Source organism: Mycteria americana, chromosome 11 (genome assembly GCF_035582795.1).
Source record: "Mycteria americana isolate JAX WOST 10 ecotype Jacksonville Zoo and Gardens chromosome 11, USCA_MyAme_1.0, whole genome shotgun sequence".
NCBI classification, from domain to species: domain Eukaryota; kingdom Metazoa; phylum Chordata; class Aves; order Ciconiiformes; family Ciconiidae; genus Mycteria; species Mycteria americana.
In genome coordinates this window covers 20,197,479-20,215,711 of record NC_134375.1, presented here as the reverse complement: position 1 = coordinate 20,215,711, position 18,233 = coordinate 20,197,479, and the positions used below count along the sequence as shown (strand labels likewise).

Below are 18,233 nucleotides of genomic sequence, written 5' to 3'. Positions count from 1 at the left end.
AAAGGCAGTAATACAGATAGCAGGTGCAAAAAGAGAATCATCAAATCTGGTTGCTAGAATAGAAAAACTTTCCAAATATAAGCAATCATGAAGAACTGGTGATTCCTGAACTCTCCCTACAAGATATTGACATATTTGCAATCAATTCTCCAACTGAAAGAATGACCTGGTATTTTCACTGATCAAGAATAATTTGTTGTCAAAGTTTCATTACTCTTAGAACTTCACATTTCAAAAACCATTCTGGAAGTGGTCATTAATATTCATAACATTCTAGAAGCTTCTATCAATATTTTAACATCCTTGGTTTTGAAATGAGCTCATCGTTCTCTTATTTTCAAGTATTTAGTAAATTCTATTTTAAGGCATGGCGGTATGTTCCTCTGAAACATGGCTAACTGTGCCAAATTGTTTAGCAAGCCGTAATTCTAGAAACTAGTTTTTAATTTGTTCAGTACAAAGTACTCTAATGAGTATTAATATGTGGAAAGTTCAGTGTCTACTTCTTTTCAAGAATCTAAACAAATTACCCTTATAATGCAGTTATTTATGCCTGCAACTAATCCTGTTGGCTCTTTTCTTTACTTGATTGGCTGTTATTCTTTCCACTTTGTTTTTCTTTCCATGAATTTATCTATTCTAAAGAGACAATCTGTCCTTTTATGTTTACAAAGAAAGGTTATGTTTGCATCTGCTATATGTAACAGTTCTCTTAAGTACAGCCATATTTCTCACATTTAAACCATTTATTCTAATTACTAAGAATTGCTAAGAAGTCTGCTCTTTAAAGAGACAAAACTAAGTTTTCTTGCTAACACTGGATCATGCGTTTCCTTTATTTGGCATATGAAAATCCTGACTAACAAACCCTACCAACCAAACATAAACAGGATTCAGTTTACTCCATGCTACTTAAATTGATCCACCAACCAAAAATATACATAATTAGTATTTTTCTTCTCTCTAAAGTCCTAGAAGACAGTAATTTATTCTGTAATATCACCAGGACATCATCTAACACCATGATAAGATTTACTCTATTCATTTAGTAGTATATCGTATGATAGGTTAAAATAGACCCATTACCTAGCAAGTTAATACTTAACAAAGCATCTCCCATCAGTTCCAACAGATCCAAGATACATTTAAACAAAGATAAAGTGATAGCGGTGAAAATAATTGCTTTTAGGGCACTTTGAAACTTATGCAGAAATGTTGCAACACAGAAAGATAATATTTTTGATCTTGGGCTGAAGTGACTAGTGGAAAAAGGGGGAACTGTACAGACTGGCCACAATATTTCATCAGCCTACTAAGCTAAAGGTATTGTCCTACACCAAGTTAAGACTGCCTGTAACTGCACTTACAAAAAGCAATTACACTAGCTGTTCATTTGCAGACACTGTAACTGCAACACATATCCTGTAACATCAGCCTTGGAGGATACAACAGCCTGATGAAGGAAATACTCCTTTTTGTGACAACTGTTGACTTCACTGTACAAATTGTATCTAATTTGAGCTTGGCAGACTGATGACTATGCTCTGGTCTGAGAAGAAAGCAATATGCTATTTCTGAAACAAGGCTGAGAAATGTATTTTTGTTCATCATTTTGTTTTTCTGGACTTCAAATAAATGGTAATGATGGATAACCTGTCCATTAGCAGGCCCAAAGTGATAAGCCAAAAGGAGACTGATGCATGGAAAGAGAAAAGGCCCCCTTCCTCCACTCTTCCCTCCTTGCCAAAATGATCTCCACTTCTCCTACCATTCTTAATCACTTATTCAGCAGTCCTCCTCTGCTTTCATGCTTGTTCTGCCTTCCCACATTGACAACTCCTGCCTAGGCTCCTGGTCTGCAGATACAAACTGTTGCTGAATACTACCTGGAAGACTTTATCATATCACCAGAATGATGCACACTGGAAAATACTGGTTTAAGGCATTAATTAAGACAATCAGACCTCATCTGGATTTAGGATGTTTTAAAAGAACAAGACACACATGGACAAATATTAATTGTAAATTTATTTTGAAAATGTCTTTTTTTATAGCTGAGTCAAGAATCTGAATTCAGGACCACCGTAAGTTACCTGGCCCAGAATCTGACTCAAGCCATCTCCTTTCTAGTTTGAAACTGAGAATGTTACTTGGATTATCATAATCTGGCACTAAGTATTCCTTCTCAGACCTCAATTTAATTGTCACTAAATATTCAAAAGAATGTAGTAGTTTTATCTAAATTAGAATTCATCTTTACAGTGAAAAAGCTGGTAACTGTTTTCTAACCCCATCCTTCAATTTCCTGTAGGATGTAACAAAATCATTCTCATCAAGGTCTATGCCATTAGACTCCCACCGCACTCTCCCTTTAAGAAACAGATTGATACAGTGTTCCAATATGTTAAATTATTTTATCTCTGTTTTTGCTCTGATCCCTTTTTGAAAGTAATAAGAGAATGAAAGCACCTCAGGGTCAGAACAGCAAGTGAAATGGTTTTGCCTACCAATTTAAAATAAAACAAAATATCTAAACGTTAGTGGCAAGATTTAGGAAAGGATTGTCAACTGTACTGAGCTCATGGTGAAAGCCTGCCAAGAAAGACCTGACTGAAAAGAATACAAGGAGTCATCTATCCTAATTTTGACCAACTGTATAGGAATTTTTTCTCCTTAAAAGGATCATACCCAGTTAAGGTAAGAATAAAGGCATGGAAATCAGTTCCCATCTTTCCAACTTAAATTTAAAGTTTTTGCAGAATGGGCCTCTCTGTATATTTGTATTATGGAGCATCTATTGCTATGCGTATTCAGCTGCCTGTTTAAATAACTTGCTTTACTCCTCATCTGTAACAGTGCCATGCCCTACTCTTTGGTAGCTAGGAACACAGGACAGCTTGCAGGTGTCCAGTCAAATCATGCAATTTTCTTCAACGTCTGCACGTCCTATCATGTGTATGCAAGTATCTCCAGAAAAGCAAGCTGAAATGTAAGTAGCCGCACCTCCTATCAAGAATAAATCTCAAAACAGATGAAACTTTGAGGCATTATCCCTGAATTTTCTTTTTGAATAAACTGAAGTCTTAATGTTGTCTCTAAAATGGTAATTGCACATACAAGAAGATATCTATATGGAGACAGCTGCTGCATAAAGCTGGAAACCCTTGAGTCATTGTGCACCTAACTCTGTTCTTGCATATGATCACTATTGCTGTATGTCAGATCACAACCATGCCAGCAGTATTCTTTATAGACAAACAATCCGTACTCTTATCTTTTTGAACTACAAAAGAGAAGGGGTGGCTCCACCATTACTTCACTTCCTTTCCTTAGAGGGCTGAAGATTAATACCTCTAGACTAAGATCACTATACAAATGCAACTGTCTACAATTAAGGTGAGCAAATTAAAAAATGAGACTTATTTAGACATGAACAGTCAACATTAAGGCAAACAGTAACTATCCTGGCTTCCGATTAACCAAAAGGATACTCTGAAGGGCCGACTCAAGTAGATTTTCATACCACATTGACAGTCTCCTTAAACCCTCAATGTAGTTACAACTACAGGATATTCTAATTAACCTATTTACTTTTTTTTTTTCTTTCTTATTTTTTACTGGGTCTTACTGAAGCATTAACTTGGCAGAAAGCTCATGGTTTCCTTTGCCATTGGAGTTTCAAAAGACAGGCCTCATAGTAACATTTAGAAAAGTGTGATCTCTTCTCTACCTATATTGTTGACCAATCAAAACCTCTCTTGTTCTCCTTCAAGCAGTTCACAACCTTTGTAGGCTATTCAGAATCTAAGAGTTTATGTATTGGTCAGAATTAGATATCATGCTAGTCTCCTCTGTTTTAACTCTAGCAGGATGTGATGGGTTTTATTTTTTTAACTTAAACTTTCTCACGAGATACTATAAAAGAGATTATCATCAAAATAACTGAAGATGACAACATTCAACTTTTTAGCCACCTGGATCTCCAGGTGTGAGCAATTTCCTCAATGTTTCAGGATGCTTATTCAGCCCCATCATCATAATTTCCTTCTTTCTCACCTTGGTAAATGTGTCCACTGACAAATTTTGAACCTATAGTTTTTAACGGAAGTTTTTTTCTTACAAAAACATGAGAAACTTATTCTGACTTCTCCCCTTCAATAACTGAAGAAACAAGAAATTATCGTCTTGAGAATATTCTTGTTTACAGCTACAAAATACCTGGGGGGGTGGGGGGGAATCCAACAAAAGAGCCTTCTGCAAAAGACACATTAAACACAGTCTATAGCCGTTGAAGGAAAAGAGTTTCAATGTCTGAGAAAGTTCCAGGTGGAGCACATATTCAGTTCCTCAATAAAAGAAAATTTGGTACATATCTGTATCTGTTCAACCAACGCTAAAAATCACAAATTCCTTGACTGATACCTTTCAGAAACACAACCGATTCACACTGTGCACAGAGAGGGTACTCATTCAAATACTGAGAGAAACACTGCTGGAAAAGAAAGATCTGCTACTACCCCTCAAATGGTACTCACACCTATAGACTCAAGAAGGGCAGAGAAAAGAACACTTTCGTGAAAGTCCAAATGGTCTAAAGAATTACTGGAGAAGGATGAACTGATAATTAAGCTGTTAAGGGGCACTCAGAGAACAAAAATTTTTAGGTAGTAGTTAGAGATCTGGATAATCGTGGAGGAAAAAGAATACAAGGTATATACTTCTGAAGAAGTTCCGGGGTCAAGGGAAAAAAAAAAAAGATTCCTTCAATAAGTAGAAAGTAAATATGGATGTGTGCAAGCTCTAGAATAGAAGATCAACAGTGCAAAAAGTCTGTCTCCATGCCTGATGTTTTATACTGATTAATTGAATGAGCAATGAAATTATTGATATAAGACGACTTTGAACAGTTTTACAGCTGCAGAAGCAATGCAAGTCATCAAATGTGAGAAATTAAAGTATTTGCAGAGTAAGGGTAACAAATTTATCCTGACTAGGGGGAAAGAAAGCACCTATCTCCTTTCAGACCAAGCACCTATCTTCTTTCAGACCAAGTGGCTAGTCTAACTAATGACATAATTTTAAACTAGGACTGTGCATTTTGTTATCAGTTCTATAATAATCGCATGAATCCTTTTGTATATCTGGAAGCAGGACACCCTGTTCACAGGATATCTTTTTCTGGGGTATCTGTTTCCTAAACTACCACCCATGCTGTGTTGGTATTCTAGTGAAAGTGATGACTGGAAGAGTTATTAAAAAAAATGTTTACTTCCAGATACATGAGTGAATCTCCTTCATAAGTTCTGGAATTTAACATACTCTAATATTTTTAAGAATGTTTCTGTACTTCACTCCTGCTTCACAAAAAACTCAAGGAGCAAGCCTCATGCTACTAAACATCAGAATTTCAAATAGTCTCTCCAGCTGAATCTGTTCAATAATGTTTACCTTCAGTGCCTATCTAAAATCTTCAAATACTGTCAGAAGTACGATATAATTAGCATCTATGTCTTTCTTCTAATTTTAAAAGGTTGGTCTAAGTTTTGCAAGACTAACCAAGACTCATATTTTTATTGTTCTGTATCTGAAAACATGCTGGGTCTTTAGATTAACATGAATAATTTATCATATCTCTGTCAGCAAAGCTAAAATGATGACTAATTATGATAGCATGTAATTCACAAATTCAAGCTATTATGGTGTCTATGAATAAATTAGCTATGCATGTAAAATCTAGTATGTTCTAGTTATTAAAATTTGAAAATAATAAACTTATATTTACAGAAACAACTGTTTGAAAAAGGAAATATGGTACAACAATCTATATTCTACTGCACTGTTCACAAGCCTTGCAATAAAATGTCTTATCAACAAGTACAACTACTTTAGGAATGTGGGCATTTTAAGCCCTTTCCCCCTGCAGATTCCTCTATACATAACTAACTAAACTTTGACAGAAAACTTCTTAAACCTTATCAGGTATGTTCCAGAGTTTGAAACTCCATAGAGTTCCCATTTATTCAATAAATCAAGAGCATCTCTTTGTGTTATAAACCTACTAAGCTTCTATGTATGATGAAAAACATCACTCCTCACAGAGTGAAAATAAGCTACAACTGTGGTTTCAGGCCATGCTAATTCTGAGATGTCATTACAAAGAGAGTTAGAAAAATGCCAAATTTTCAAAAGCTAATAGCTACCAACTGTGTTTGATTATTCCCAAGCTTTCTGAAATTCATCTCCCTAGCAAAAAATATACGTGAACAAAAAGCAAGCATCTGCCTTAATTCTGATGAATTTCAACAAGTTACAAAAACCAAAACCAAACTAGATTTAAAATACAAAGTCATAACTTTAAATTACAGACTGTAAGTCCTGTACATGGGGAGGAATAATCCCATGCACCAGCACAGTCTGAGGGCTGACTGGCTGGAAAGCAGCTTTGTACAAAATGACCTGAGGGTCCTGGTGGGCAACAAGTTGACCACGAGACAGCAAAGCACCTTTGCAGCAAAGAAGGCCAAGAGCATCCTGGGCTGCATTAGGAAGAGCATTGCCAGCAGGTCCAGGGAGGTCATCCTTCCTCTCTACTCAGCCCTGGTAAGACCACAGCCAGAGTGCTGGGTCCAGTGCTCAGCTCCATGATATGAGAGAGACATGGGCATACTGGTGCAAGTCCAGCACAGGATAATGAAGATGATTAAGAGACTAGAGCATCTGACTTCGGAAGAGAGGTTGAAGGAGCTGGGATTGTTTGGCCTTGAGAAGGTACAAGGGGTGATCTTACTAATGTGTATAAATGCCTGATGGGAAGGAGCAAAGACGACTGAGCCAGACTCTCCTCAGCAGTATCTAAAGAATGGATAAAGAGGCAACGTGCACAAACTGAAATACAAGAGATTTTGTTTAAACGTATGAGAAAAAATTTTTTCTGTAAGGGTGACTGAACACTGGAACAGGTTGCCCAGAGAGACTGTACAGTATCCATCCTTGCAGAGATTCAAACCCCAACTGGACAGAGTCCTGGGCAAGCTGCTCTAGCTGAGTTGGCTTTGAGCAGGTGGGTTGGACTAGACCATCTCTGGAGGTCCTTCCCTATGATCTGATTCTGTGAATGGTTGCAGTCTTCCCTTATATTCTTCCTGTCAGCACATGGTTGTGAGAAAAACAGAGGGGGGGGGGGGGGAATCTTAGTATCTTCATGAAACTACAAATAGTGGGAGAAAACAACTGTGGGAATAATTCCACTGACCAGTGAAATCACACCAGACATGAAGCCAAATAACTGTAATTTGATTAAAACAAAACAAAATACCCAGCATTTAGTCCAACAGTCCTGAAAAGGAATAAGTATAAAAAACCTTCAGGTGAGTTTATCTTTCTTGCCAAAGTGGGATAAATTTTGTACATCTACTTACCAGCTGGACAGTTTTTATTCTTTGGTACCACTGGCAAGTTTCACTGCTACCTTCTTCCAGGTTGCTACCCAGAATGAAGCAGTACTATAGTGGGAATTGATCTCTACTCAGGATATTTTTATTAGCATCTGGACAAGATCTCTTTCCTTCCATCATAACGGAGTTCTGTATCCAAACTATTTCTACCAAAGCTCACGTTTGTAACAAGCGCAGAGTAATATTAAATTTGGGTTTTAAAAAGTTTTTTCTTGGATCTTAAAATACAGTAATACTTTATTTCTACCCAACAGTAAGCCAGAAAATTAAAGATAAGACTTAATCAATGATAGATTTGCAAAGAATGCAAACAGATAACCTCTTTATGACAGAAAAGAAGATCTAAGTTTTGGATGGTGTTTGTAATCACTCTTAATTCCATTTCTTCTTAAATAACAGGATCAGAAATAGATGACAAAATCTTGCAAAGTGACAAGAGAACAGAGAAAACATTTGGATACCTACCGAACTATTTGTGCAGATGTGATCATCTAATTGATCTCCTCATTCATAGTTGGATATACTAAGTTAAAAACATTCTTTGTCCATGTTTCAAATGAAATGGCTATGAAGTACAAGGCAAGATGTACAAATACTGAAATCAGCCTTTCACCCTCACTTTCCTGCAATAATGATTTTTAACTGAAACATAAATAAGGTTATAAAGCAGTCCATCTCTGACAATGACAACTGACTACAGTACGTATTGTAAGTTTAGTCTCTTTACCAGAAAAATAATTCCTTATTAATATAGATATTTCTAAAATGTTGTGTGCTCCCCTCAGAATATAACAAGTGCTGATGCCTCCTGGAGCTGGTGAAGGCTAGTGACAAGCAACACTAATCTGACTGAACAGTTTGCTAACTGAGCAAACCTGTTGATAAGCACTTTGCCATCTGAGCTTAAAAAAAGGTTGAAACATTATGAATAATAAAGAGACATAGTTACCATTAAAGTAAATGAGCAACCATGCTGTGATCTTCAGCACATCCATGCTAGCAAGATGGTCCATAAGGTAGCGAGTAATTCTAGGAAGTGGCAACAAAGCAGAGTCCCATGGTGCGTTAATATTGGGCACCAAGTTCTGGGCTACAGAAGCAGGACTCTCTGTGACCAAGAAGCAGCTATCACTGGCAGTGTGTATTTTTGCTGTGCAGGTTTTCATGTCACAGAGGTGAGGGGATCTTATGCGAGATCTCAAACCTCCCCAACTTTACAAAGCATGCCACGTGATTTATAGCTGTTTACCATCCAAAGATTTAAGCAAGTAGTTTGAAGGACCATGAAGTTGGCCATCACTGAGATAGACAGCATGACTTAAGAGCTACAGCAATGGATCAGTAAGTACCACACCTGGTTCTGTCGCTAACCTTGTTGGATCACTTTACATATTAGTTTGAACACATTTTGTTGTTACTACCTTCTGTCCTGTCTGGATGCCCAAATGCAAAACTGGGAAACTTCTCTTTCTCATAAAAAATGCTATCTTCCTAAACTCGCCTCTATTCAGTGATAGGATAATACATCAAATATTAAATCTGTACTATCAGCACATGCTAGCCTGCATATCAATGAAAATGTACTTGATCAACCACCAGATTTTAAAGTTTACTATAACCCCTATTTTTATCACTTCATATATTTAACAGTACCACACAACAATGAGTTAGTTAACTCTTTATAATATACTTCAAAATAAATTGATAAATACTACTCCCATAACTTGTATGAGAGAACTGGGGAAAAAAAAGGCTGAGCAACCTGCAGGTACTCGTACAAGACCACATACCATTTCAGTACATAACCAGAAATAGAGCTTTTGATCCTTGTTCACACCTCAGACCACTCTTTTTTTTTTTTTTTGGAGGCTGTGGTACAATTTGAAGGTCTATTTTCTCACATCAACAGCTCTACTCATTTGCTGTAAAACTTATTATAACATGATGCACTAATTCCATGTGAAACATCAAAAATAAACATATCAGAAAAAGTATGACAATGGCATTACAGTATTTTAAGAAGAATGAATGTTCATGTGCTTGACAAAACACCAAGCAGAAGTGCTAGCACCTGCACATGTCCATATATTGGGAATTAAACCAAGAATGCCAACACAAGCCAGATGCTGTTTTCTTCTACACACAAATACTTTTTCAAACATTGAGTTACTTTTGCTTTTTCAGAAAGGTAACAAAATCCGTAATACTAAAGATTTAACAACTGGCTACTACATTTACAACAGATGGCTATATTCAGCACTACTAACAGCTTTGCTATTATTTGCTTCAAAAAGGCTGCATAAATTACTTGCTCTCTACCTTGGTTGTGGTTTTATTATGCTTCACCAAATTTTTCATCCACAATCTATTTTACGCATTTTTTTAGGCAGATCAATACATTGATTGTTAATGTGGTGATACTCATCTAATCATGCCACCTAACAAAGTATCTAAAATTCTACTTAAATTTCTTTCAAAGAAAAGGCAAAACAGCTAATTTAAACAGTTTGCACATTCAGTATTTATGACAGGAATCCTGCATGACTGGTTGACAGCAGCAAGTTAGAAGGTTTAGCTCAGCTGATGCCAGCAGTGATGGATGGCCTTGAAGAAATTCTTGTTTGCTGATCAGATCAATCACTGAACAGAATGCAAAAGAGAGGATGAGGCTCAAACTAAATTAATATTTCCATTTCTATGCAGAATGGGAGAGGAAGAAATGTACCATAAAGCACCACGTTCAGCTATTACAAAACTTGCCAAAGTGTTTTTTACATGAAGTAAATCTGATGACTTCGTATGTTATCAATTTTCACTTGAAGCTACTCAAAGATTCAGTAGTAGGTAGTCAGATTATGTAAGAAACCATCTTCAAACATTAAACTCCAGGAAGCACCAGCACAATCAATATTCTATCCACAAACAAGCAAGAGGTTCCTTTCAAAACATCTGAAATGAAAAGAACTGAATGGCAGTCATGTGAAGCAAGGACTTGTCTTCATTATTTACTGGATTATCATGAGTCTGCTAGGATAACATACACTGTCTATTTTGCAAGTCTTGAAGGAGTTCACAGGTACATCCATAAGTTACAGTTGATTTCTAATACAAAAGTTGGTACTAAATTCATTTTAAAAGAAGTTTTACTAACTTCTGGATACAGTTGCACTAAGTAGGGAACAAATGAGATTGTACTTTTTAGGCATTGTCCTGGTTTTGGCTGGGATAGAGTTAATTTTCTTCCTAGTAGCTGGTATAGTGCTGTGTTTTAGATTTAGTATGAGAAAAATGTTGATAACATACTGATGTTTTAGTTGTTGTTAAGTACTGCTTACACTAGTGAAGGACTTTTCAGCTTCCCATGCTCTGCCAGGTGCACAAGAAGCTGGGAGGGGACACGGCTGGGACAGCTGACCCAAACTGCCCAAAGGGACATTCCATACCATATAGCGTCATGCTCAGCGTATAAAGCTGGGGAAGAAGAAGAAGCAAGTGAATGGAGTGAATGAATTCCTTGTTTTGCTTTGCTTGTGCGCGTGGCTTTTGCTTTGCTTATTAAACTGTCTTTACCTCAACCCATGAGTTTTCTCACTTTTCCTCTTGTGATTCTCTCCCCCATCCCACTGGGGGGGAGTGAGCGAGTGGTTGTGTGGGGCTTAGTTGCTGGCTGGGGTTAAACCACGACAGTCATATACACCTTTAAGTAGCTCCAGTTACTTTGAATGCATTGATGAACTTATGTAATTATCAGAATAAGCATGATTTGATTATAACATAAGTAATTAAGTAATGAAACAGTTACAGTGAATTAAACATCTATTCTTTTGTAAAAAGTATATGGAAATGTATTAAGTGAGATTACTTCATCCACATAGACACTGAAGTCACTGCACATCAGAGAAGGAGAGAGAATTAGAATGTGTATCAGGCTCTGATAATACTAATTTAGAATCAGGAGAGTTGACAAAAAGAGAAGACGACATGAAAAATAACAGTTATAAGTATTTAAATATAGTAAATTTATATAGTTAATATAGTGGTATAGTATATGTTTACATAAATGATATATATAGCAAATACAAAATACATTTATTTAAATTTATAGAAGTACACGACAATATTATAGAAGTAAATATATATATTCTTATAAGAGGGACATAGTAATGGTGGGAACAGGAAGTAGAGAGAAAAGATGAAGAAAAAGTCTAGATAAGAGCTAGAAAAAGAAAGGGCAAAGAAAGGTGGGAGAGGTGGTAGAAAATTAGAGCGCTCGCAGTTATCAAAAAAAGCAAGTGATGAAAAAATAAAATGAGTAGAAGAAAAGAGCAGAAGACGTTCTTGTTAAGAGGTATAGATTGGTGGCAAGTACCGTGAAGAACCAAACTCAATACAATACTACAGAAAATCTGAATTCCTGTACCTGTCACTAAGTCTCTGCCATTTGTCTACAGAATGCCTATGAGAAGCAAATATATGTACTTGGTTTGTTTACTGCATGACATATCCTCTTTGTTTTGTCCCTTTTGTTACGCACTTTCAGAAGTAATGCAGGAATTAAAACCATAGGAGCATAAAGTGTAACCAGAACTACACTCAGGAAATTCATCAAAGAACAGAAAAGTCAGTGTGATTTGACACACAAAGAAGCTCTTTGTGTTGCAGGAAAACAAAAACTGAAGGGTAGCTTTAAAGTCACATACGCTTATGTTAGAGACACCTTAATATCCAAGCCAAAAAATTATTCAAAATGAGGTAAGAAAGAAGAAGAACTACCTTGAAAGGAAAACGTAACAGAAAATGTATAAAGGCTGTAGTAGGAAGAGAAATTAAAGAGAAAGGGAAGTTGCTTGAAAACCTGCCGTTTTCTGGTCTATTCAACAATTACCAGCTTTCCTGCCAACAGTTTCTCACTTTAAATTAGTAAAGTGTTAGTATTTTCTGCACCAAGATCTTGATGCATAGAGTCAAAACTGTCTAAAACAAGTATTTTGAGCCCAGTGTTCCCTCTCAAATTTCCATGCTCCATGGAGAAACAAAAATATTCTCTGGTGAAGATCTGTGCTAAATAATTTAATTTATCCTTTGAAGATTTTCTCAATGTTCAGATTCTAAAATCATGTTAGAAATTAAGCATGCCACAGAGGAATGTATAATGTTACCAATATGATGTAGGTTATAAATGCCCACTAACTCACAAACCACTGACACCAAAATACCTGCATGGATTGTTATAAATCCACTGAGGAATTTTAATAAGCATGAATCAATTCACACTAGCATATTCTTTGTTAAAATAACAAAATATTCCAAGATGACCCTATGAGAAGGCACAGAAGAGAACAGAATTACCCAGCAACATAAAATAGCACACCATCCTAATTTTATGAAATAGATTATTCACATTAAAATGAACACTGTTTCTCTACTACAGCATAGCTGGAATGTTATTTTCTCAGCATCTCATTTTGTCCTCTTTGACTTAAACCTACAAGAGTTGTTTCCCCTTACTCGAGACACAAGAGACTTCAGACAATCAAGAAAAGCTGACACCTATGGGTACAGATGAATGCAGAGTTACAGAAAGACAAACAAAAATAAAATTCTGCATTGACTTTACTAAGTTTAATTGCGTATCATTCAACCCATCTTTTCTTGCGGGGTTTCTAATGGCATAATATTTATTTTGTTAATCCAAATCTTAGGTGTTCTACTGACTACAAAACTGAGTGGGTTGTACTGGTTATAAACAGCCGGTGCCACTAGCAGGGAAATGTTGTCCAAAGACTGACAATTGCCCAAGTTTAAAACTCTATTAAATCATTCCACATCGAACTAATGAAAAAAGTCTGTTTCAGCTGTACCTCTCTTTCCTTACAGTATGGACATAATTATACCAATTGAGCACTCCCTTTGTTGTTCTAGCTTTTTACCATTTGTTTGGTTGGGTTTTTTCCTCCCCCAATTATTAGAATATATATTTCTTTGTACCCTGAACCAAAAGGCTGTGGAATAGTTATTTATAAATCTCTTATGAATTTTCAGGAGACCCTCATGAGCTAGTATTTTCATAGGTTTGACAAATTCAAGTCTCATTTCTTCAGTTTTTTTCACCATCTTCATTCATGATTTTTAGAGTTTGTTCTGTCTTCAAAGGAATGACAGTATTTAAAACATCCAAGAAAGAATGATCTCATTAGCTTAATTACTTCTTATTGACTTGACAAGTCACCATGCTTTAATGCAAAATCTGCCACCACAATTAATGGCTGCAATCAGGCATTCAATTTACATTACGTATTCAAGGAAATTTTATGCATCTTACAGTAACTCAGTGGAGAAGTCTTGTCCCAATGGCACAAATATCTGAAGTGTCAGAAATTGCTGGATCAGTCCCACTAGAAACAGGAAAAAAAATTAAATACATGTGCTGTGTGCATGCAGATGTACATTTCATCATCAAGCATTTCAATTTTGTACCATACAGCTATGCTCCTGCAACACTATTTCCCAAGGTTCACACAACATACAAACACGAGAAAAACCTGAAGAAAACCAATTCAAACTGTATTAAAAGTGTTGTTTTAAAAGTCCCATCGTGGCTTTGGTGGAATTCTCATGAAAATAAAAGGAACTTTTTTTTTTTTTTCTTACAACTACATTGTGTTCCAAGAGCATATAGACACCAAATATCCCATAGGAATTATAAAATAAAGTAATACTTTCCTATCAAGATTATCTTATAGTCATATGAAACTTGTGCTCATGTTTGTGACAATGTACACCGTATTAAACACCTTAAAAAAACCCCTTGGGTAAAAACGCAATCCAGCTCATGATAACCATCCTCAGTGGAGGCTTCTGATTTTTAGAACAATAGCAAAGGAGCTTAACTGAGGGAACAAACACAAGAAATCTTTCAAGATTCCGGTAGCTCCCTCTCAAGGGAAAACAGATAGTACAAAGCTGTCTGAATTGAACTGTATGTTGTTTTCTTAGTTACTTAAATTTAAAACCAAGCTAATCTTAGCAGTGATAATCTACAACACTAATTCTCAATCCTCATTTTAGGCTGTAATAGTTTATTGTAACATTGGCAATAAACAAATTGAAGTCGGATTTCTAAGATACATTAGACTAATATTTATTATACTGAAGATAACAGTAAATTTCTTTTATAAAAATCAGATTAATCTTCAAGGCCTTAGCGCACAACGAGACTATACAATTTCTTATTTATTTTTTGTGTTTGTTTGGAAAAACTAATTTGTAATTATATACCCTGCATGAGAAGCATACTAGAAGATTCCTGTTTCATTTGACTAAAATCATAATCTCAATTTTTCTTCAAAAGCGAGCACTTAATTCTAAACCAGCTCGATTCATTACTACAAGCCTTGTAAGGTACAATACCCTGCAGTGGAGTTTAAGGCATAAATTTATGATGAGTGCTGTACGCCCTGAGAAACATGGATTGCTTCGATTCTGGTTTATTCTGGTGCAAGTAATAGACAACCTGTGGAAACACTCCATACTACCCATCAAAGACTGATCACATAAACGCAGCTGAAATTTGGGTATAACTTCCTTGTACTGCTAGTGCTTATTTGATACATAAAAATACTTTAAAAAGTCAAACAAGAAAGGGGACAGGAACCCATTTCACATTCTGTAATGCCAATAGAATTATTGACTTTAGTAAGTGCTGAATGGAGTCAGAAGTTATTTGCCAGACATCAGTCTGTAGCAGGATCAGGTACAGAAGTGAACCTAGCAGCACTAGGACAACATGTATCAACACGATCTTCCCTTCAGCACTTACTTTAATACGGCATTTCCATACCTTTTACGTCTTTGTAACTGACCTACTAAAACGTTAATGAAAAACCACTTTGCTAATGCTGACTTATGCCCAAAATAAGGCAGAATGATGTAAGTTTTACATTCCAATACGACTGATTTAGTAATCAGAACAACATCACAGACATTTAATTCTTTGATACTTACAAGTTTGTCTAGTTTCCTTTGGTAGCTGCATTTTGTTGATTTGACTGCTTCCTTCAAGTACAAAAACAAAGCCTTTTACTTCTTTATCATATTCCTACAAAAAGGAACAATAAACAAACATAAGCATCCTGATAGAATTCTCCTCACAACCAACCGTGCTACTAATATGCAAAGCTATTTTTTTTTTTTTTTTAAATCACAAATGGGAGACGGCACTGCAAGTATGACAGTAGTTCAAATATGATGGTAATAATATAATCCATAGAAATATGTCCTTTACTTGCATGTTTTATGAACAAATAATGCTGACAAACAGGACTCATGATCCAATGGGCCCAACTCAATCCATTAGTTATCGGAATAGTGAAATTACTTTCTAAATATTTAAACTATAAAATTACACTGCGACCAACCTAGTCTGCAAGGAGGCATAAAAAACTAATTTAAGTAGTCATTTAGTCTGTCATAATGACAGAACTGCAAGTGACAACTCCACTGTCAGGTCAAAGCCCTCATTACCTTCTAATTTTAAGCTTCGTTCACATTTTTCTGTTTTATACTCTAGGTTTTATAAGTTTCTTTAAAAACTTACTTTCCATATAGCTGATGGATTGCCAAAAATCTTCCATTTTGCTGCTGGGTTCTTGCCTTGAGCACTGAATATTTCAACAAATGGGCCACCCTATGATAAAATGGTTTAAGGATACATCATCCAACCAAATGTTCAGCACTATACTCACCTGATCAAGGTGAGTACAGAAGAACGATCCCTCCCCACATCAGGCTGTTACCACAGCCGGTATTACTGATCAGTCAGACAGCAGAATATTAATAACAGCTTCTAGACTACTATAATATAGCAACCCATATAGCCAATATCTGGACCAGAACATAAAATTGAAGGAATACCATGGAATATTTTAAATTATTTTACTTATAATGTCCTTCTCTAAAAAGCAAAATTCTTGTAAAAATTCTAAAAACAGGCAGGAGATTAGCAATTTATATTTGGATATGGTTTATTTCTACAACTCACCAAATGAAGTGAGTTTTAAAACATACTGCCAAGAAAATAAAAACTGTTGCAGATTGGCTGTTCTGTCTGATTTCCTATGGAAATGAAGTTTACACAATCTGTCTACATACGTGAGTATGTCAAAGACATTTCCCAGTAACTTTTCCACTAGTTACCAAATTCAGCCTGATTTGATCAAACAGTCTGGGAAACTCACAAAAACTTCCTATCTTTTCTGGCCAACTTAAGTGGCCTCATAGTAGATCTGATCCTACCAGTATCACCATAAAGAGGTAAGGGCTGTACTCATGCTGCAGCCTTCTTGAGGTATCAGAGAATTAATACTGGAAAAAGATTATGAATGCCCCTGCCAGGTGAAAACTCCTTACACAGAGCCTGTGCCTTATTAGACATCAAAGAATCTAACAGTAGGCTCTTAGAGAGGTAGGCTTTATCACCTCTGCTTAGGGAATTATTGCTTCAATATTTTTCCCATTTGATGTCACATTTTTTGTGACATCTGATGTACTCAGCCTATAGTTTGAAAAGCATTTTTTCAGCAGCATGGTTGACCTAATCAATCATTACAACTCTGCTGCTCCCTTCTCATTCCTAGTTGCCTGCATTCCCCAATCCTCTTTATGCTCAGCTGCCCAAACAATTGTACACAAGTCAGAATGAGCAAGAGGGGCGAGCAGTCTTGCCAGCAAAATAAATGCTCTTCAAATTATGCTTTCAGAGAACATGAACACTGCACCGTATATGAATGAGGTATTTTCCTCTGCCCACCCACACCTGGCAGCTTCCAGTCACATGGCTAACTCCAGTGACCAAACTTACTAAGTTCTAAGGACATTCAAAATGGCATTCCATAAACTGCACTCGTAAAGTATTTTTTAAATTTATAATGGATAAAAAAAAATATGGCATACTATCAAATTGAAGTTATCTGACATATTTAAGGACTACAGGATCAAGGTCTCAGAAACTTAAAAAAGATTCTTAACTGCCAACTTGTAGGTGCTTGTAGCAAATCTTAACAAACAAGTGGCTTTTTCTCCCATATTTACAAATAAATTTTGTTAATACTGCAGCCCTTAAGTAGGCACCGATTTGAGGTTAAACTAACTGAACAGGACATGGAAAACTACTGGACATGACATGAGAAAATGCTGAACAAACACTGATGCGAGAAGCTGACAAAAGTTACTTTGTGCTGTGGAGGATGGCTGATCTCACGGGGGGGGCAAGGGGGAGTTAAGCAAGAAACTGTTAAGCAAGAAACTCCACAATCAATTGGAGGAGATTATGGGGCATCTTTTGGGGAGCACAATCCTGCAAAGCCAACAGCACCTAGGCAACGGTATCAGAAATACCGTATAAAGCTGAGATGCCTAGGTAACAGCATCAGAAAAACCAATTTCGGGTACAGATGCAGCACATCGGGGACCAGTGGGGAAAAAGTAATTAGGGGTGGGTTGCCTTCTCAGGAAGGGACTGGTGCAGAGAAAGGGAGACAAAGCGTGGTGAAAAGAAGGCCAGGAAACAGTAAAAGCGATAAGGTTTGTGAATGATGTGACTAGTGTTGTCACACCCCTGTGCTGGACCAAGAGAATAAACCAACCCCCCTTTTCTGACTATACCTTAAGAGTTGGGCCTGCTTCCATGACTGGGTGGGAGCAGTAGGTGTGCCCTCCCTGGCCCACAAGGGAAGGCACACCAGACAAAAAGCCATTGGTAACAACATGTTGGTGTCCATT

General features: G+C 36.5%; 1 protein-coding gene across 6 annotated transcripts in view; it reads right to left on the bottom strand.

Annotated features, from left to right (window-relative positions):
- CFAP20DC (CFAP20 domain containing) overlaps positions 1-18,233 on the bottom strand; it is an 88,792-nt gene that overhangs the window by 64,741 nt on the left and 5,818 nt on the right. For all 6 annotated transcript variants that reach the window (XM_075514234.1, XM_075514233.1, XM_075514236.1 and 3 more), the window contains 3 exons: positions 16,051-16,140; positions 15,459-15,552; positions 13,777-13,849 (listed from right to left, as the gene is read on the bottom strand). In XM_075514234.1, coding sequence (XP_075370349.1) covers positions 13,777-13,849; positions 15,459-15,552; positions 16,051-16,140 — 257 coding nt within the window. The remainder of the gene's footprint in view (positions 1-13,776; positions 13,850-15,458; positions 15,553-16,050; positions 16,141-18,233) is intronic.